This window comes from Candoia aspera, chromosome 3 (assembly GCF_035149785.1).
Source record: "Candoia aspera isolate rCanAsp1 chromosome 3, rCanAsp1.hap2, whole genome shotgun sequence".
NCBI classification, from domain to species: domain Eukaryota; kingdom Metazoa; phylum Chordata; class Lepidosauria; order Squamata; family Boidae; genus Candoia; species Candoia aspera.
In genome coordinates, this window is record NC_086155.1 from 188,153,002 (window position 1) to 188,175,242 (window position 22,241).

The 22,241-nt window shown below is 42.1% G+C and overlaps 1 protein-coding gene and 1 long non-coding RNA gene across 3 annotated transcripts in view; one reads left to right on the forward strand and one right to left on the reverse strand.

Annotated features, from left to right (window-relative positions):
- The window catches only part of GRHL2 (grainyhead like transcription factor 2), an 85,372-nt gene extending 65,103 nt beyond the window's left edge, over positions 1-20,269 (forward strand). For both annotated transcript variants that reach the window (XM_063299571.1, XM_063299570.1), the window contains exons 12-16: positions 8,034-8,065; positions 9,693-9,787; positions 11,607-11,692; positions 17,233-17,297; positions 19,497-20,269. In XM_063299571.1, coding sequence (XP_063155641.1) covers positions 8,034-8,065; positions 9,693-9,787; positions 11,607-11,692; positions 17,233-17,297; positions 19,497-19,611 — 393 coding nt within the window. In that variant the 3' untranslated portion in view covers positions 19,612-20,269. The remainder of the gene's footprint in view (positions 1-8,033; positions 8,066-9,692; positions 9,788-11,606; positions 11,693-17,232; positions 17,298-19,496) is intronic.
- On the reverse strand, positions 13,387-15,997 carry LOC134494405 (uncharacterized). The gene is made up of 2 exons (XR_010067672.1): positions 15,712-15,997; positions 13,387-14,466 (listed from the first exon to the last, which is right to left on the reverse strand). It is a non-coding gene; the product is annotated as an uncharacterized LOC134494405 (long non-coding RNA).
- Positions 20,270-22,241: the final 1,972 nt, after the last annotated feature.

Below are 22,241 nucleotides of genomic sequence, written 5' to 3' on the forward strand. Positions count from 1 at the left end.
TGAGCAACTTCACATTAAAGAGGTAAGTTTCATTCTTTATTTTCAGTTTAAGAACACTGTTAATGCATACATACAGGCCTACCCATGAAACGAATATAATAATTTTGTAACTTCTGGCCTTTATTTGAGCCTGAATGTGCAGGGGTTCCCTGAGGCCTGAAAAATATTTCAAGGGTTACTCCAGGGTCAAAAGGTTGGGAGAAGCTGGTCTAAACTGTCAGTCAAAATCTATACGTTATAAGGAATTTGGGAGACTCCACATATATTATTTTCTTCCCTCTCCTTTCTTATTCCTACTGTGCAAATTCCAGGTTATCACATCTGGGCAAATCTAAGGTAAAAATCAGATGATCGGTACATGATAGCAATTAGAGTTTTCTGTATCTTTGCTGCCATCTAATAGTTACTCAGTTTTTACGGCACAGCTCCGATAGCCTTAAAATCTAGTTTGCTAACCTTCTTCCAGTTGCTTTTTTCAAGCTGAGGTTTGAGCTAATTACGGTTAGTAAAAAGACTGATACAGATGTAATGCTGTGTTATGGTGGGTTGTCAATCGTGCTCAGACGACACGAAATTTTATTCGTAACTTTGTGTAGCAAGAGAGAATATTTGACAGTTTGTATAGTATTTATATGGAACTTTAAGTGTGGTCAGAAAACTCAGTGGTATATCTGGCATATTTGACAGCCAGAGCAGATCATTTTTAACATGCACCCCTTCTCCATTGCTGCTGTGCTGTGCTGTCCTGCCAACTACCAAACAACTGATCAGCACATCAGCAGCAGTAGCCACCAAACTCCGGACATACAGTTACGTCTTCCCCGTGACATCCCCAAGTCGCCATACAGTGAATCCCCTTATTGCCCCCCTGCCATTGGTACACCACTGGTTTAGTGCCTCTCTTAGAAGAAACAGAAGCTATTTCCAAAGCCTTTTCTACATCTCTAAGAACGTTAGCATCTTTTAGTAAGAGGAGAATACAAGATTAATTAAAATTAAAAACAAGCATTGAGCTATCAAAATCTAGCTGGGTTGATCAGTGTAACCAAACTTAAAACAGCAAGGGCAGGAGTTAAATATTTCTTTTAATCTGCTATTATTTAAAGGTGTTCGCATTTTAGACAGTGTGATACTGTCAGCTAAAAAGTATTCTCCAGTATTAAAGAAGTAAAGCCTAGATTTTAATATCAACCAGTTCCTCTGATTGTGTGTCTCTTTCAATAAAGGAATTCAAGAGGAAAGTGCATTTGCATTGCAAACTGTAATGGTTGCCCAACCCAAATACTCAGACTCACAAGAAGATGCTAAATGAAATCTGATTTATTAGGGATCTTAGGACAAATACAGAGAAAGCTGAGAATGAGCAAAAGCGCGCCAAATACAAACTTAAAACCCTCATTGCAAACATACCCCGCCTCCCTACCAGCAGAACCGCCCGTCCCAGGTGCTGGCAACCGTCAGAACTGCTAGCCTGGGAAAGTAACCTTGAACACAAGAGATAACCCAAATACATTCCAAAATCACAGCCAAGAGATAAACCCCTCTCATCCTCCCGTGAAAGATGAAACACGCATCCAGCTAATGACATGCGAAATGTTACGATGTATCAAAGACATTGAAACAGCGAACATGACATACCGCCTCCCCAAAAACAACCTTAGGGACCCGGTTTAGCGGGGTAAGCAGAATGGAAACGGGCAACAAGGACAGGAGAAGCCACGTCAGAGGCAGCGACCCATTCTGGATGAGGGAAATGCTTCCAACAAACTAAATATTGCAGAGTATTACGAAGGCGTCTAGAATCCAAAATTGCTTTAACTTCAAAGTGTTGCTGACGGTCAATCATGATGGGGGTTGGAGGTGGAGGTTGATCATGCCAGCGGTCAGAACAAATACTTGGTTTGAGCAAGCTGCAATGAAAAACAGGATGTAAGCGTTTCAGATTATGTGGCAAGTCAAGTTTAAAAGTCACAGGGTTAATTTGAGTGGTAACAGGGAAAGGACCCACAAACTTAGGCGCCAACGTCTTGGAAGGTTGCGAGGACTTAATAAACTTAGTCGATAGATAGACCAGGTCACCGACTTGAAAAGCAGGGTGAGGGGCACGTTTCTGATCAGCATAGCGTTTGTAATCCGATTGGGCGTCAGCCAATGCCTTTTGAATCACCGGCCAAGAGTCTGCTAGTTGGGTCGACCAATCTCCTGGCGAGGTCGACCCTCCTGAAGGTTGTGGTAGCTCCGGGATAGGCACAAAGTCCCTGCCGTGTGCAACACGAAATGGGGTTTGACCGGTGCTTTGATGAACAGCATTGTTGTAGGCAACTTCAGCAAACGGAAGGAGTTCAACCCAGTTGTCCTGCTGATAGTTTACAAAAGCCCGCAGGTATTGCTCCAGCGTAGAATTTAAAGCCTCTGTGGCCCCATCCGTCTGTGGATGCCACGCCGTGGACAGGGCTTGTTTAGTTCCCAAAAGTTTGAGGAACGCCCGCCAAAATTGGGAGGTGAACTGTGTGCCCCTGTCCAAAATTAAGCGAGAGGGACATCCGTGTAGGCGGTACACGTGTACTAAGAAAAGCAGGCCAACTGGCGGGCAGACGGAATTGACACGCATGGGATGAAATGGGCTTGTTTAGAGAAATAGTCTTTGACAACCCAAATCACTGTTTTGCGCTGGCTGGGTGGTAACTCTACAATAAAGTCCATAGAAATCTCATCCCAAGGGCAAGCTGGGCTAGCCACAGGTTGCAGGAGTCCCTGAGGTTTACCTCTCTTGCGCTTTGACATAGCGCAGACAGAACAGGAGGCGACATACTCCTTGACATCTTTGCGTAAGGTGGGCCACCAGAACTGCCGCCGAACAAGGTGCAAAGTTTTTACAAACCCAAAATATCCCGCCACCTTGTCATCGTGTGCACGGAGCAACACATCTTTTCGCAAGTTCTCAGGGACATAGAGACGGTTAGATTTCCAAGCAAAACCGCGGTCAAAAGTAACATTGTCTTTATTTGCGAGCAACCAAGTATCAGTTTTCAACTCCTTTAGAAACTTTTGTTGCAACTGGGAAGGAATTGACAAAGCGCTCGGCGGTCCGGAGTCCGCAGCGATTGGCCGCTGCGCCCGCGTTTGGCTGCGCGTCACAGCCAGCATACCCAGCTGGGGCGTTGTCCACAGAGTGCTGACCACTTCCGGCACCGCGCAAGAGTCCTGGGGTTGCCGTGACAGCGCGTCAGCCAGGAAATTCTTTTTCCCCGGAATAAACTTCAACTGAAAATTAAATCGATTGAAGAACTGAGCCCAACGGACTTGTTTCGGGCTCAATTTGCAAGGGGTGCTGAGGGCTTCTAAGTTCTTATGGTCCGTCCACACCTCGAAAGGGTGATTTGCCCCCTCCAATAAATGTCGCCAAGCTTCTAACGCAGCTTTTACTGCGAATGCCTCCTTCTCCCATACATGCCAACGCCTCTCAGTCTCAGAGAACTTGCGGGACAGGTAGGCACATGGCTTGAGGCACCCAGCCCCATCAGCTTCCATCAATAATGCCCCAATGGAATAATCGGAGGCATCAGCCTGAACCACAAAAGGTTTAGAGGGGTCAGGGTGTTGTAAAATTGGCTCTTTGGTAAAAGACGCCTTTAGCTGCTCAAACGCCGCTTGACAGGCCGGCGTCCAGCGCAGCAGCGCCCCTGGATTCTTTACTCTCCGAGTATCCCCCAGTCCTTTGGTTCGAAGTAATTCCGTTAGTGGCAAGGCAATTTCAGCGAACCCCCTTATGAATAACCTGTAATAATTACTGAACCCCAGGAAACTTTGAAGTTGCCTGCGGGTGCAGGGTCTTTCCCACTCCACAATAGCCTGAACCTTGGCAGGATCCATTTCAATGCCCTTATCTGAAATTCTATACCCCAGATAGTCAATTTGCGTTTGGTGAAAGGCACATTTAGACAGTTTGGCATACAATTCAGCTTTCCTGAGCTTGCAAAGCACCTTTTTTACCAACAATACATGTTCCTCCATAGTTTCAGTATAAATCAATACATCATCCAAATACACCAATACCCCTTTAAACAGATGTTCATGGAGTACCTCATTGATCAATTGCATAAACACCCCAGGGGCCCCAGCCAAACCAAAAGGCAAAACCTTATACTGGAATGCACCCAACGGGCAATTGAATGCCGTTTTCCACTCATTGCCCTCCTTGATGCGTACACGGTAATAGGCTTCTCTCAAATCAAGTTTGGAGAAGATTTTTCCTTTGGCCAGATGTGACAACATGTCTTTGATCAAAGGCAAGGGATATTTATTGGATATTGAGACTGCATTTAGCCCCCGGAAATCTGTACAGAGTCTTAATGTCCCATCCTTCTTTGGGTGAAAAAGGACCGGTGCCCCCACCGGTGAGTTAGCTGGCTCGATAAACCCACGAGCCAAGTTTTTGTCCACGAAGTCCCTAAGCAAAGTTAATTCCTTTTGCGTCATGGAGTAGATTTTTGGCTTAGGTAGTTGAGTGTTGGGCACCAGCTCAATGCCACAATCCGTTTTCCGATGGGGCAGTTGATCCGCTTCCTTTTCTCCAAACACATCAGCAAACATCTGGTAGTCCACCGGCAGGCCCTCCAGAGGAGGGGCCGGGCAATGCGGAGTCGCAGCTGCCGCTACCCCCACCACCTCCTCTGGGGTATCCCTCCCCTCCGGTGCTTGATAAAATCCGTCCTTAAAGGTGATAGTTCGATAAACCCAGTTTATTTGGGTATTCTGCTGTACCAATCAGGGCACTCCCAAAACCACCAAGGGACCCCCCACCGGAGCCACCACAAACGACAACCCTTCCCGATGGCTGCCCAGCTGCAAAGCCACCAATCCCGTAAAATGGGTGACCGGTTTGCCACCTGCCATGGACCCATCCAACTGCGTAAAGGCGATGGGTCGTTGCAAGGGGAATGTGGGTAGCTCCAGAGCCGCTACCACATCGGGGTGCATCAAACACCTGGAACACCCCGAATCAATCATAGCCCACACCTCTACAGTCTTGGATCGGGAGCCCAACTTTAACTTCACCGTGACAATACGGTAACTGCCACTCACCGAGGTAGGCTCGTGCCCTTCTTCCACCACCTGCCCTGCGGCGCCCTTTAAAGCAGGTGGCTGCCGTTTCCCGCCGGCTGCAATAATTCTGGCTCCCCCTCGTCTTCGTAGAATGGCACACTGTCTCCCTCACTTTCGGCCACCGCGGCTTTCAGTTTCCTCGGCAGGGAAGGGGACTTCGCCGTCGTCTTCCCTGGGCGTTCTTCACCCTTAGCCTTTGGACATGCCGCCACTCGATGCCCCTCCTTACCACATCGCAGACACTGTCCCTTCGCATACCGCCTCTCTCTCTCCTCTTCCCAGGGTCTTTGCCCGGGCCGTCCCCCGGTGCTCGCCGGGCGGCTGGGTTTCACCTCTCGCCCCGACTTCTCTGTCCTCCGCTGGGCGAATACCTCATGTGCGTGCTCAGCCCTTCCCGCGAGCTGGATCCACTCGTACAAAGTGTACGGGTCGTCCCGTCCCAAGGACCAGCGCAGCACCTCTGTATTCAGGCCATCCTTGAACAGCTCGATGATGGTGGCTTGGGACCAGTCATCCACCTTTCCGGACAGCACCTTAAACTCCAGCGCGTAATCAGCCACGGATCTCGACCCTTGCTTGAGGTCCTTCAGGGCACGCTTCGCCCTCTCTTTCGCCAAGGGATCCTCGAAGTGCTGCCTTAGAGCCCAAAGGAACTCGTTGAATTTCTCCAGTTCGGGCGCTTCCGACTGGCACATCTGTACATACCAGTCTGCCACCCTCCCTTTCAGCTTGGTAGCAATGGTGATGATCTTAGCTTTTTCCGAGCGAAAAAGCGACCCCCATTCCTCCATGTATGCCTTGGCATTTGTCAGGAAAAAGGAGAGTTTGGTCGGATCCCCATCGAATTTGACAGGGAAGTCCCTCAGCCCGCCCGCCGACGGGCTGCGTCCTCCCACTGAGGGTTCGGTGGGTTCCACTTCCCTGGCCGGCCGCCACTCGGGAGCTGGTGGCGACCGTACGGGCGGCGACGCTAATTCCACTCGGACAGCCAGTTCCCCTTCCCACGGACGTGCCGACCTTCTCCGCTCCAGGGACTGCCCATGGGACGAAGGGGTCGAATGCCGTTGGCTTGACCCTTCCCGGGTTTCCTTCAACGAACTCAGGTCTAGACTCATCTGTTTCAGGATCGTTTCTAACGAGTCCATTTTAGACTCTAAGACCCGGATACGGTCTGGAGTAGGAGAACCCTCTTTCGGCTGCACCTGGATCACGGTAGGGGACAACGGGTACCTCTGTCTCCAGGATGGGCCCCCCACGACCGAGACATCCCCCCGAGTTTCATCCCAGGTGACCAGCTCACCCGGGGTGGTTACGGTAGTCTCCGGCGCAGTTTTCATGCCTCCGGCTTCACCCTCCGACCCAGAACTCGCCTCTTCCAGGATCGCTGAGAGCTCCCCCAGTTGGGGAGGTCTGTCGGGGCGCATCACGGTCGAGTCCGGTTCCCCTTCACTCGATTCCCCACTTTCCAGTAGCATGATATCGGGTTCGGTCATCGCTGGCACTCTCCCTCACAGGTTCGGACAACTTGCCTTCTCCTGGACAGGGGCCAGCGGAATTGGGATTTTAAGATTCTCAGCTTTATGTAATGGTTGCCCAACCCAAATGCTCAGACTCACAAGAAGATGCTAAATGAAATCTGATTTATTAGGGATCTTAGGACAAATACAGAGAAAGCTGAGAATGAGCAAAAGCGTGCCAAATACAAAACCCTCGTTGCAAACATACCCCGCCTCCCTACCAGCAGAACCGCCCGTCCCAGGTGCTGGCAACCGTCAGAACTGCTAGCCTGGGAAAGTAACCTTGAACACAAGAGATAACCCAAATACATTCCAAAATCACAGCCAAGAGATAAACCCCTCTCATCCTCCCGTGAAAGATGAAACACGCATCCAGCTAATGACATGCGAAACGTTACGATGTATCAAAGACATTGAAACGGTGAACATGACACAAACTCTTCTCAGTAGAATTAGCAGAAATTACCAATGCGTTTTAGATATTTTAGTCTAAGAAAATGTGCATATAAGATAAAGTTCAGACTATGATTGATTGTTACGCCTTGAATGACAATATGCTTTGTTGGCATAAGCCTTGATAGGTCTATCTTGGGGGACAAGGCATAGCTTTGTACAGAGTATATGTTTTATACCCGAAAAGTACAACCACAACCTTTGAGCCCAGCACCACATGTGCTTCTCCTAAAAGCTTATTTGTGGTGCCCAAAGACAAGACTGTCATATGGAATGTGACAAAAGAGGGGAATATTCAGAACTATCTGGCTATAATATATTACTTATATGTAATTATAATTAAATTTAATAGCCAATTCAATCAAATCAATTTTGGTTTTTGACCTGAGCCTATCCACTATTTTTAAGTTCCTCCCTTGTTCTCCTGCACATCCCTCAAAGGCCAAATGTGACCACTGTCCCAGAAAATGTTGTGCCTTCCTCCTTATATTGAAATGTCAGATTGGATCCCTGACATCAAATCTCCAGATATGGCTGGAAAGTATTCTTTTTTAAGCAACTTTTCAAGTTAATGCACAGCCACGTCTCCTTCACGGAGTTAAAGGGTGCGTGACTTTTCCAGGATGGAAGGAAGGACAGAGAGTGATAGAGAATTTCATCCTATTCATTTTTTCACAGCAGTTTATGCCTTTGGCAGGCAAACCAATCATGTTTACCTGATTTTGTTTAATGCAAAAAAGAACAGAGAACAAAAAATTCTAAAGAATGAACAGACACGATTTGTCAGGGACATTTTCTGCGCAAATCCTCTAGAAACGAATGGGGCATGCCAAAACTGAATGAAATGAGCAGCTGATTTATGGGAAGAAGAGCAGACCCATGGCTTTGCCTCTTCTTTGACTTCCTTTCCCCTGGAGACACCATAACTATAAATCTCTTTGTTGTTCTCTTTCATAGGTTTATTATAACACTGATGATGAACGAGAAGGGTAAGGCATTTATACTTTACACATTTTGTGACCAAGAATCCAATCCCTTGACAAAAAATATAAAATGACATTAACATGGAACTTCTAGTGCAGATTAAAGCTATTTAATTTGTTTCCCCAGCAGTGATGTTTCAGTGTAGCAACTTTTATTGCTTCTGATAGAAGTGATTTGATATTTATCATACAGAATCTGCATCTTCTGAGATATAGTTTTGGCTAGGTATGCTTTAAAAGGTGTACCACACCACTAAAGCAAGGCAAGGCAAATTCTGTAGCTTAGAAGACTTCCTTTCTTTTTTTTGGACAACTTATGTTAGGCACATTAAGAAAATGCAGTTCAGCTTGCCAATTTTGGAATAGTTTGTTGAATTAATCATTGGTAAATCACTCTGGAGATCAGTGGCTATTGGAATTTCCTCTTAGTTCTGCTTACCTTCCCCTGGCCTGCATGCTTTCCTTCCTGGCCATTAGAGTAGAAACTGCTGCATGTCTATGAGTGACATCGAAACAGATCCCCTCAATTAAACAATGTGATCTCTCAGGACCTAGGAAGTGTGCCTCCTCGGTCACAGAGCTGGTCCTCTGGAACAGGATCCTCTCCCCCCCCAAATCCATATGCTTCCCACCCTAATGATGTTCTGAAAGTCTTTGAAAACCTGGCTGTTCTCCCAGACCTAGGAGTAGGGTGGTTGCTGAGCCCCCATAGGTCATTTTTTTACTGTTACAGTATATTTAATTTTCTTACCTGGACATCTTTTTCTTAATTTTTACTGTTTCTTGCTTTTAAAGTATAAGCTGCCCAGAGCCGTTTCAAGTCAGAAGGCCCCTAAATTGTATAAAATAAATAAATGGAAGCTTAGATCCTCAGAGTTCCAGTTTTGGTAATATATAAGCACAAAACTGATTTATAGCCTTAACTTTTTTTGTGCCTAGTACCTTACATAACTACTCAAGCTATTAGCTTTGATAATACATCAGTGTTATACTCATGGAATTAACAGTACCTTGTTCTTAGAACAGGCTTACCAAAAGTAATAGCACTCTGTTAAAAATTATTATTCCACCATTTCACTGTAAAGGCTGATCTTGATTTTTTTTTCTGTAAGTGATTAATTAACTCATTTATGTTTATTGCATTGTGATATGGTCTGCATAGAATTATAATGTATAATGTTTGAGGAAATAATTAGCTGGAATTTGGAGAGGCAGCCAAAGGATGTGTGTCAGAACTATTGTTACCTTCTGAGTATTCTGAACAGTGAACAAACATTCCACTGAAATGGTTTTGCCTGATGGCTTCTCTTGAGGAAGAAAGAATTAAAGTGGCAGTCTAGATAGCAGAATAGGTCCATACTATGTACTACAGCTTTTGCCCGGACATCTAGCTATGTGTATCCTGCAACAAAAGAGATTTAAATCCCATCAGATTAAGATACATCAGGTTCAGTTAGTGCAAGGATGCTGATATTTTTATTTAAAAAAATTACATTTTGTAGAGACTCCATTGGATGGATGTTCCATCTTTAAGTAATCTTGATCACTGCAGCCCCTCATTGCACAGTCCTTCCCTGAACAAGGAGGATTATTGTACTTTGACAAATCTGTTTCTTTCTGTTTTTCTACTCAGTGGTAGTATCCTGGCTAAGCGGATATTCCGCACAGTTGAGGAGGACTTTGTTCCACCACCATTGAAACAAATAAAAGAAGAAGGAACAAAAAGAGGTACCTATTTGCTCTTAGCCACTTTGTCTTATATTCCTTGCAGCAGCTGATGATCAACTAAAATTACATTTGTAGTACTAAAGCCAGCATTCCCAACAGTGCCTCCCAGACATAGTAGGTAGCAGTTCCCCAGAAGATGCGAATTACAGCGCAATACATTTGGCAGGTCTTGGAGTAGAGGACGTTTGGTTAGAGTATTGGACATCATTAAGAAAGAGCCAGGCTCAAATCCCCACTCAATCATTGGCCCTATCTCTACCTCTCAGCAAACACACCATTTGGAGGAAGGCTGGAGTATTTAGCAGACAATGTATATTTAATAGGCACAATACAGTTTCTGCAAATTTCTACAATTAATAAGGTTCTATACTGAAACATTCTGTTTCTTTTAGAAGAGAATGCCACTCAAAAATTACTTTGTTTACATGGGAAGGCAATTCCTCCACTGCAGTTTAACAGCAGTTCATGCTAACCTGTTGACTGCAGTCTCTAGGTGAACTACACCAGCATGTATCACAAAATCACATAAATGCATGTTATAAGTAAATTACAGGTAGTCCTTACTACCATTGGTAAGGGGGACCAGGAACTCCATTGCTATGCGACATGGTCGTAAGGCATGATGTCACATGACCACGGCAACTTACAACAGCAGTTCTGGCAGTCCTGGCAGTCCCAGTTGCTGTCATTAAGTGAACCCCACATGGTCGCAGTGTCCCACAATCATGTGATCGCCATTTGCGACCTCCTGCCAGCTTCCCCATTGACTTTGCTTGTTAGAAGGCGGCAGTGAAGGTCGCAAATGGCTATCACGTGACTGTGGGACACTGCAACTTCATAATTGCAAGCCAGTCGCCAAGCACCCAAATCACAATCACATGACTGTGGGGATGCTGCAACAGCTGCAACTACGAGGACCTGTTGTAAATGCCCCTCATTCAGCACCGTCATAACTTCGGATGGTTGCTGAATGAGTGGATGTTAAGTGAGGACTACCTGTATTTGCTGGTGATACTGTTGAAGTCTCACATTGGAAATGGTGAGTGGACTATTGGACTGTGTATGAAAAAAATATTTTGGTGATTTATCTATCTGTTTGTTTATTAATCAAATTTGTATAGCTGCCCATCTCACAGAAAAGCGACTCTGGGTGGCTTACACATACATAAACAATCAGTATAAAAAGTATAAAAAATAATATTAAAAGATAAATACAATAAAAAAACGAATATACAAACCCTAGGCAAGAGAGAATAAGCATAGCTAACTCAGCAATGGAGCCATCTAAACATGTCTCTGGTTCCCTGGGAGCCCCAGGCCTGGTGACATAACCAGATCTTAAGGGACTTCCAGAAGGTAAAAATTTACCTTGCTTCATCATAACAATATTTGTTTTGCCCTTATACCACAAAAAGAAAATTAATTCACTTTATCATGTTTGAGTATTTGCTTTACAATATGGTGGAACTTTTAGTTATTTACTGGCAAATTTGTTATCAGTGATGGCAGCCACCCAATTCAATAGGGAACTTCAGTGTAACTACCTAGAACTGATTTGCAAGTTCTGGAAGCTTTAAGGAATGCAGCTCTTCATAACACAGTTTCCTGGAAGGGAAAAAATGTACACACTGTTTCCAGATCAGCTAATATGCCTCCTGCCCCATGTCCTTATTGTGTGTGATAGTTTTATTTTTAATACAAGTATCTGGCTTTTTTCAATTGTCATTTGGTGGAAAGAAAGAAATTGCTGTCCAAGGGAAGTGATTCATTTGTGGGACTGTTATACATCTTCTCCAAAGCTTGGTTCTTGACTTTTCAGTTCTCCTGTATGTGAGGAAAGAAGCAGATGAAGTGTTTGATGCTTTGATGTTAAAGTCTCCCACAGTAAAAGGGCTTATGGATGCGGTAAGTATTTGTCACTTCATCTCACATCTTATTGTATCAAAGCAAACAAACAAACAAACATACTTCACTTTAATTTTCTGGGGTATTTGCAAAAAAAAAATAATACTTTATATCTGCACAAACATGAAAAAGATCCAGGATCCACATTTACTCAATACCAACCAAAATGCCACAGAAAAATGATGTTAACGAGCAAAATGTTTATCATTAACACAGATTGGACATGTGTGGAGAAAATAATTGTTTTTTGCAATTATCCTTGGCTGTTAATGTGATCTCGTGTTCAAACACATCTTTGAAACCCTGAGGACTGAGTAGAAGAGTGTGTCTGTGTGTGTGTGTGTGTGTGTGTAATAGACCAGGCTGATTAAAACAGAATGTTGCACTCATACAGTTCTATAGTTATAAAATCCAGTCACTGATTACAGAGAGATATGACACTGAAAGTCTGATCAGTTTGGATTAAATACAGTACTGGAACAATGCAGATATTCATATACACACACACACACACACACACACACACACATCCATACACCCATACACACACACACACACACACACACATCCATCCATCCAGATAGTGTTTCTGTTGGTGTGAAGCTGCTTACCTTGTCAATAAAAATAAATTATCTATTTTGGAGAAAGGATGTATCCATATCAGAACTGGGTAAAACTACATTATCCAGAATTCATAGCTAATCCTAATCCACTTTTATTGGGTACCTTGTGATAAAATTGTGCTAGCACTTTTATGAAGCACTTGTCTTCTAATATGGGGCAATGGCCCAGACATTGCGAAACAGTTGCCTTGCTCTGATTGGAGATTTTAATTTAGATTAAGAGGGGTGAATTCAGAATTCCCAAATTAAGGGGTCCAGTATTTTTATGCATACTATTGCCTTGTTATTTCAAAAACCTCATCATAAAAGGCAGTGGGAACAAGAAAATAGCTCACACATTGATGCCTCTTGCTGAATAGCTTTGCTTGCCAAAAAGGGTGGAGTTTAGAATGCAGAAATGTTTTAGCATGTGAACTTTTGAAATTTACATTTTACTACAATATAATTACAAATGTGTTACAAATATTTGCAACAGTGCCATCTTGATGCCCTTCACGTTTCACTTCCCATAAGGGAAGGAAACCTTTCATAGATACTGTATATGTTATACTTTGACAAGGCAATGTAAAATGTTTTACTTAAACTTACATGCCCATCTGTATAGATTCATGCCCACCTGAGTTTGATAGTCCTTTGCATTTTAAGCTTAGTTGTGTTTCCAAGACTACAACCTACCATAAATGCAAAGCAAAGTTCCATTGTTTACAACTTGTACATTCCTCCCCGTTTATCAGTTCTGATCTGTGGACTCACCCAAGCTTTCCATGATGCTTGATCATATTTTCTTATATTTAGTATCCACCTCATTTTTCTTCCTTTTATAATGGCACACCAGAAGAATGGGCAGTAAATCTTCACATTTTGCTTTTTCCAGAGACAAGAAAATAGTATGGTACCTTTGCAAACTGACTGTTATAGCAGGAGCTCTCACAGGCAGCCATTGTATTGTCAAACAGCTTAGAAGGAGCCAGAACAGGATTGCTGAGCATAAGGTTCAGATTTTGGAGAATAAAGCTTTTTCATAAGTTGAAAAGAACAATCATGTAATACACAATCAAATGAGAGAAAACGTTGAGTTTTGGAGAGACAGAACTTTAATTTTATCCATGTCCAGGAAAATACAAGTAGATTTCTATCTGAATTACTCTTTTCCACTTCCTTTTATAAAGCCTTCATGGCAAAATCAGAGGGACCTGTTTAATAGTAAGGCATAAGAGGGTTATATAAAGGTATTTGGGATATATTCAAATGGGCATTGGGGTAATTATCTACCTACATACTAAGTTGAATATTTATTACATACAGTTCAGAAAAACAATTCTGGAAACTGGGTAACTCAGAGCTGTTATTAAGAGTCTAACCAGTCATCATGGACAGCTAGAAATTACTAGTAAGTGATTAAAAGCAGTGACTCACATCCCTGGCTTGCAATAATTTTCCACCATATCCAACTCCATAAAGATCAAAATAACAACTATTGGATATTCAGTGCTGACTGAAATTTTTTGGGTTATCTAGCTCCTGCTTTCATCCCAAAAAGCTTCCTGCTTTTGCTTGTGAGGCAGCACTGCTGTTTCTATCCTTCTGAACAGCAAGACCAAGTAACTTAAGACTGCTTAAGAGCTTTCTCTGTTTTCCATTTTTCCTTGGCTTGAGTCTGAGTCATAAGGGAAGGTGTGAGGTGAACTCTAATTAGCTGTTTGCATTTGCAACCCAGAAGCAGTTTTGAAGACTGCTTTTGTCCCAAGTTGACTGGAAATGTTTAATTTCTAAGCTGCCTTGTTGCCCAGAATAGATCCCAAAGGTGAATTACAAATAAAAATTAAGACATAATTAAAAAACTTAAAAACACATACACAATAAAATTAAAAGCAGCGAGAAAAGAGAGAGAAAACAGGAGATTAGAGGTAATTCATTTCGAATAGCTGGAAAGCCAAATTGAGCAAACAAGATTTAATAGCCTGCTTTAAATGCAAATAACAGTTGTGCAGGGAGAGACCTCACAGAGCTAGTTAGCATGCCAGTATTTTCCTTTTCATTGGCATTATCCAGATAAATATTTTCCCCAATTAAGAACAGTCACTCACCACCAGCTATTGGAATCAATAAAGTCTGCCAGGCTGTCCATAAGCAAGGGGAAATTTTGTTATGCTTTGAATAAGGAAAATACAGTGAGATCTTGATTTAAGGCACCAGTTGAGAAAATGGTGTGTCTTCATTCTCTATTGTATCTTAAATCAGAGAGTACATATCTGCAACAACTTCATTATGCAAATGATGCAAATTATACATTTGCATCATATTATATCATTTCAGTCATCATAATGATGACCAGCAATGTGGATAAGCAGGAATGGATACCGATCAATTGCTCTAATCAGCTGGGGGGTCATCTGACCTGATTATGCACACCAGGAAGGAGTACTGTCCTGTTCCTTTTTTTTCCCAATTAATTTTTTTGCATTTCTATCACTCTTGAACCTTTCCCCAAACATTTTAACTCTTTCTTTTTACATGAATTCAGAATCTTTTGATTTATCTAAACAATGAGGAGGAAATATATGATCATAACTAAAACCAAATTGAGATCTATTGATTTAGACACATTGAAGTTCATCATGATTGGCCATTGGGATTTCAGCAGAAGTTCCATTCTAAAGGAAAGGACAGGCCCGCAACTAGGGTCTGTGTCACCTGGGGCAAACATGGATTCCGCACCCATTTTGGCACCCCCCCCCAGTGCTCATTTTGGTGCCCCCCTCCAGCGCAGTGCCTGGGGCCCATGCCCCACTTGCCCCCCCCCCAGTTGCAGCCCTGGAAAAGGACAATCTAATCCAATATTTCTCAGTCTTAGCAACTTTGATGTGTGTGCTTCAGTTCCCAGAATTCCCTAGCCAGCATGCTGGAGAATTCTGGGAATTGAAGTCCACACATGTCAAAGTTGCTAAGGTTGAGAGATACTGATCTAATCCTTTCCTGTTGCCTTTCTCCAGCAGCTTTCTGCACTGTTGCTGTGGAGGGCCTCTGAAACAGTTTTTTCAAGAGGCAGAGGAAGGAATAAGGAAAAAATGGTGTATTGAGCACTACGTCCTGCTCCCTTCCTCCAGTCTAAATGCTATTCTGATCCAACCCAGAGCCACCATCTCAGTGCAGAAATTTAGATGAGGTGATCCTTTAATCCTTTACTTTGTCTGTAATTTGATTATGTTGACCTGCAACGGAGAAAGATGCTTGCTTTGATGTGCTGTGGAATCTGGTTGCCAAGGACAATTTGTATCCCCTGCCCTCCCCAGCCTCACTTGAAATGTTTTCCTGATTTGAGAACATCACTGAAAAGTTATTTTGTTAAATTTAGAATGACAGAGGAGTGCATTCTTTGAGAAAGAATGCAGTAACAATTCTGAGATCAACATTTCTTAAGTGAAGAGCATGCTGCAATGTGTCTGCTCCCAGTCTCCATAAACACAGATGAATAAATTAAATCTTCTATGCATTATCAGGATGGAAGAACTATTCTGGTAGTACTGAGAACATATGGGAAAACCAGAGGAAGAAAGGTTGTTCAACCATTACTTGGGAGATTTTCTGTTGGAATAACTCTAGAAAAACTCAGCTTGGAGATACAGAGTTGCAAAAACCATGATTAAGATAGCAGTGATTTTGCTGTATGCATTAAATAAAACTAGTTAGGGGAACAGTTGAGATAATGGGTAATGTTTCAGAGGATCATCCATTATCTCCACTATTGTTTGGAATCAACAAAATCTTCTGTCAGCAAAATCTCTCAAAAGCAATTTTCTCTTCAGTCTGGGTTGATGCCATAAATGGGTATCAAAGATTCCATTTGCACATAATTGAAACATCTTGGTTGTAATGTACTTGAAGGAACTGCTATAACTCAATACTTTGGATGCCCCAGAAGCTCAACTACATTTTCTTAGAACTAGCCATGTTCTGAGATTTGTTATTTCATGCTTCATTTGGATTTTTTTTTTTCATTTTGCCTGGACTAATTATCTCCTTTATAAGATGCTGTGGCTTAGAACCTTTCTCAGTCTGTCAAATTAAACTCCCCAGATTTCCAGGTGGCACAGAGAAGGAATCCTTTCTTAGGCTTCTGCATGTCTAGTTGTACCATTTACAGCCACAGATTCTACTAAAACCATCTGAAAAGGATCCATATTGCTTACTGTATTCCAAGATTATTTGCATTTATACCAAGATGTGTGCTTCTGGTAACCAGTGAAGATTATAAATGCGATCTGATCATAGTGCCATGCGTGGGCAAACCTCCTCCCACCCCAGCTTGCTTCAGGTGAAGTTTTGGGGCACTCTTCAAGGGTATAGCATATATTTCCATTAGTTTGGTCACATGAAACCAAGGTATGGTTGGTTACAACTGGATAAGGAAAACATAATATAATTGTCTGCAATGCACTCTGCTACCTTCATCATTGGAAATTTAGGCACAGCATCAGATCAAGGTATACTCCCAGATTGCTTTATAAATCTGCATAATTCTTGCAAGGAGATTCACTTTTGATTTTATTGGCTCAGTTCTTGATCAGTTGATCCTAATTCATTCTTTAGAAGAGAAAAAAGCCTGTTTTAAATCAGTGGAGATTAAAACTGTGAGAAGGAAACCACACAAAGAGTATAGTGTGGGCAGAACAGATTTTAAAAGTGACCAAAAGTTCAGCTAGACCTAAAGCTGCTCCATTTCCTGTGAGTAGGTCCCACTGTGCTCTGTGGCATCTGTAGGATTGCACTGCAGGTCTGCCTCTTAAAGTTAGTGCTATTAAGAAGAAGGGGCACTGTGTAGCCTGTAAGTATTACCTAAACCTAATTGAGGGCAGCAATCCTGCAGTAGGTTTGCTTTTAATACATCTATCTTCCTTTCTTTTATTTTAAATATAGATCTCTGAGAAATATGGCCTTCCAGCTGAGAAGATTACAAAGCTTTATAAGAAAAGCAAAAAGGGGTAAGAGAAACAAACCAGCTCTGGGAGTCATGTTTTTATAAAATAATCCTGAGACCACAGCTAAGCTTCCCAATCTTTCATGCTCTGATGTGTGCTCACACTGCAAGACAAATTCCCAGCTCCAGGTTCACACAGGGATTGCAGTAGATATCAAATCAGCCACTGGCCTCTTATTAAACTACGTGGTTCTGCTGTAGCATTCCTTAACTTGATGCCCTTCAGAGGTGTTAAACTACGTGTCTCATCAGTGGACAGATGGAGATGCTGAGAATGGTGTGAATTGTAGTCCACTTCTTCTGGAGAGCAGCAGATTAGTGGAGGCTGTTCTTGGAGGCTAGCAGCTTGGGAAGGTATCTTCAACATGAGTCTTAGAAGCTATAGCAACACAGTTTCTTCCCCTACCACTTGGGTCATCTGGGAAGCCACAGTGGAATAGCACACACAGTCTTATTTGATGGGTCCTCAGTTCCCCTATTTGCTGCTAACAGTGCCCTTGGGACTTCTCAGTTTAGCTTTGGACTTTGACCCTAGTAGCTTGGGACTAGGTAAAAGTGCTGCAGCAATTCACCCAATAACAGCACATGAGAATGGACCATTTGTGGCATGCCAGATAAGAGTAATTTACTTGTGTCCTCAATGAATTGGAAGTGAATTAGCATGTCACTTAGTGGACAAGCAACAGTATTCAGCCAGTATTTCAGTTGAAAAAAGAGAACAGTAAGGGAATACAGTAGAACAAGAGCAGATTTCAAAAAATGGGTTCTCTCTCTCACACACACATGGTGGTTCCGAGCAACTTGGGTGAGTTGTAGTTCTTTAAAGCTGCTCAGGCTTGTGTAGGCAAAGCAGGAGCACTGTTAACTCATCCCTGCTTTATCCATGGAAATTACCATCTTTCAGAATCCATCTACCAGTCACAGCAGCCCTGCAGAATTTGAAAACCCCTAAATTAGGTCACCATCTTGATTTTCCTTCAATTAATAATTTAGCTATGGATGTCTCAACTACAAGTTCCTCTATGGAATCTTGCCCCACCACCAGACAATTTCCAATGGGCTTGCACTACAGCATCAGTCCATCAAGTTTGATATAGTCTACTGGTCGTGAGCCTCAAGCAAATGTTTTTATCAGAACTACATCCTACATCCCCAGCCTCCCCAAAATGTTGGCCCTGAACATGTTGGCTTACAATTCCAGCCATTCCAGCCACAAAGGTGAAAACTGAGGATTATGGAAGTTGTAAGCCAGCAGCATCTGAAATGTGTGCTTTCCCCCTTCCTGCTATGGTGCACAGGAACTATACTGTAAAAATATTTAGGCTGTATGTGTAAAAAAATACAATGAAATAATGTAAGAAGTTGCATAGGAGATTTAAGTTGGATTACCCTAGCATTGGGGACATGGTGGAGCTGCGGGTTAAACCACTGAGCTGCTGAGCTTGCCGATTGGAAGGTCGGCAGTTCGAATCCGTGTGACGGGGTGAGCTCCCGTTGCCAGTCCCAGCTCCTGCCAACCTAGCAGTTCGAAAACATGCAAATGTGAGTGGATTAATAGGTACCGCTTCGGCGGGCAGGTAACGGCGTTCCGTGTAGTCATGCCGGCCACATGACCACGGAAGTGTCTACGGACAAACACCAGCTCTTCGGCTTTGAAATGGAGATGAGCACCGCCCCCTAGAGTTGGACACGACTGGACTTAATGTCAAGGGAAACCTTTACCTACCCTAGCATGGACCTAACTGGAGAATTCATATGAATTTGGATCATTAACAGTAGAAGCATATGCATATTTACTCAGGACAAAAAAATCATAAAATATTTTATGGGGCAGCTTGGAGTCTGACAACTAAAAGATAATGAGTTTTCTTGTGGGTTTTGTCAAGGCACTCATACAAATGGTCAACATAAAATCCTTCTTGCACACATTAGCTGAACAGCTGATCTAAATTATCCCCTTATTGACTAGATTCCCACATTCCATCAAGCTATTGTTTGTACAACATTTATGGAATAGTCTAAGATTGGCTATGTTCAGACAACATGCTAATCACAATGGCTAGGTTCATACAGTAAGCTAAATTGACAAATTTGACAAATAAATAAATAAATTAAAATGAAAGGAATTGTATTATGAGGTAGTACATCTTGTACGAATTAGCCATTATCTGAACTTTGCCAATGTATCTCTTTCCTATTTCAGGATCTTGGTAAATATGGATGATAACATCATTGAACATTATTCCAATGAAGACACTTTCATCCTAAACATGGAGAACGTAATGGAGGGCTTCAAGGTCACATTGACAGAAATCTAGTCTAGACCAGCATAGACCTTGTGAAGTCACAGCATTTTATCCTCAAGGAAGCAAAAAAATAATTAAAAACCCTGATTTCACTGATGCTGAGAAGAAAGGTTGTTACAAAACTAAGTTGGAAACAACCACATTTCATTTTTTTTTTGTGACTGGAAACCAATTTGGCAATTACTGACCAGTCTGTTCAAAAGAACATACCTTCATAAAGTTCCTTATTTATTGCTCCTCACTCTGCAACATGTAAATAATCAGTGGACCCTAGACTTCACAGTCTTGATGTTGCAAGGGTAAAACAGAGACGTTAAATAAAAACAAGAAAAATAGTTAATACAAGAAAAATAATGTTGAAGAATTACATTAGTTCCACTGGGACTTAATCACTGAAATTGCACCCTCTAAATGAATTGCTAGAAAATCTGATGAGAGCTAACAATGGGTGAAGTGCCTGGTGGTGTTTGCACACCTACTGTTTATCAAACTGCTACCTAGTGCTGAGTATCATGTAGCTTAGCCATATCCCTCCAAGTGTTTCCCTGCACAGGTCACCTGAGGACTTTAAGACTCTTAGATGGCATGTACTTTGTAAGTAAAACACCATCCATTTTAACCTCTGTATATATTGTTTATAATATGTAATAATATATTTTTCCTATCTGTGTGGATGTGTTCACAGCCACTCTATTCTGTGTTTGGATTAGAAGTTGGCAGGATCCCTGGCCAAGGAGCAAAGTTCTCTCACCAGCTCTCCATTCTTCAGGGCTTTTGATACCTTTTGTTCAAGGCTTGTCTAGGAGCCACATTAGAAAGTTAAAACTCCTTATTATCACAACTAAGATTATTCTTTCCCTGCTATACCAGGCTGTCAGGCCTTCTGATGAAAAGATTTCTGTTATTTTTAAACTAGAACTCCTGCTAAGCCAGACATTTAACCATACAGAGTAGAACCGAAGGCAGTTTTAGTCCAAAACATTTGGAGTGCACTAGCTTTGGGGCGTCACAGTGAACCAATCATGCTACAGTCTTGCAGTTCCTGAAGTATTTTTCCTTTATATGTACCCTTGGATTTCTGTCTTGTCTTATGCATCCATGCTGAATGGGACCTTCATTTTTGCTGTGCATCATGCAGGGAGTCATAAATGAGGCATTTTTGTGTCATTCCCATCAGTGGCTGCTTCCAGTTTTGACCCATCCTTTTCTAAAGAAATGTTATTCTTCCATTCAAGTTACCTCTGCTTTGATGTTTCTGGCAACGTGGAACCAAATCTGAGTTTAGCAATTTTATTTTTTGCTTTCATTTTAGGGAAGTCATATGCTCATAAAACAATAGAACTATAAAGTTGGAAGGAAGGTTTGGAATTATCTATTGATGTCCAAGTCTGAACATGCCAAGACATATGGTGGAAGATGCAAATAAAGGGTTTAAATACCTCAGTATACCTCTAGCAGGGGAGAATCCATCATCTACTGCAGCAGCGTGTTCCATATTCGCACCATGCGTTCGAAACATCTCTTAATGTTCAGTTGGAATCTGCTTTCCCAAAATGTTCTCATCCTTTCTTCAGGAGCAATAGAGAACAGCTGTGCCCAATAGCCTTCCTTAAATTTGAACATTGTTATAACAAGAGCTCCACCCAGAGTCACCATGTGCGAGTTGGGCAGCCATATAAACTAATAGTAATAGTAATAATAATAATAATAATAATAATAATAATAATAATGTCTTTCCATAACGAAGGGTTGGACTTAGGTTTGTAATGCTGCACAACTTGAGGTGAGCATCATCTGCTGCTGCTGTTTTTTTCTTCTTGATGATATCAAGTCATACTTATGATTAGGGCTAAAAATGAATTCATTTGGTTTGCATTTGAACCAAACTGAAATTTAGTTACTGATAAAAATTCACTTTTCTGAATTTTGTGGTTCATAGATGTATAAAGTGCATTTATTCGTGAAATGCTACACAAAAATGCTTTATATTACGGGACTTATATTTAAAAGTCATGCATAAAAGGTAAAATTGCAAACAAAAGAGCACAGACATAAAGAGGTGTGCCCCAGAATATACATCAAATGTTAGTGCAGTCTTCAAACAAACCCTAAGTGCAACAAACTGAGAAATTTGCAAAAATGAGGATCTGAGAAGAATTAACTTCACAGATTCACAAGATTTAGGGACTGAGAAAGAAACGAAGTTGATATATTTGCTCATCTCTACCCTGTGCATGGCATTTGTATACAACGTGAGTTTTGATAGTTTTTAGCATTGCAATTCATATCAAACTGTGAACTGCATATTTATTGAGGATATTCTACGATATGCATGAAGAGGGTTTTTTTCCTTAATGGAACTAATCCAAAGAACCGTGTGCCATATTCTGCATGCATGGCAGAATAAGTCTGGAAAGGCTGCGGGTTGGGTCCCATCACCAGAATAATTCACCTTCACCTTCATTCATTTCCCCTTCCAATACATTCAACCCATTGCAGGATTTTTGGTCAATACATCTTCAAAGAGGTGTTGGCCAGAGTGGAAAAAATGTCTTGTATGAATGGCTTTTTCATACTATTTTTTTCATTTAGTAAAACTGACTAGTGTTCCTGATAGGTCCCACTAGAATGTAAATATAAAA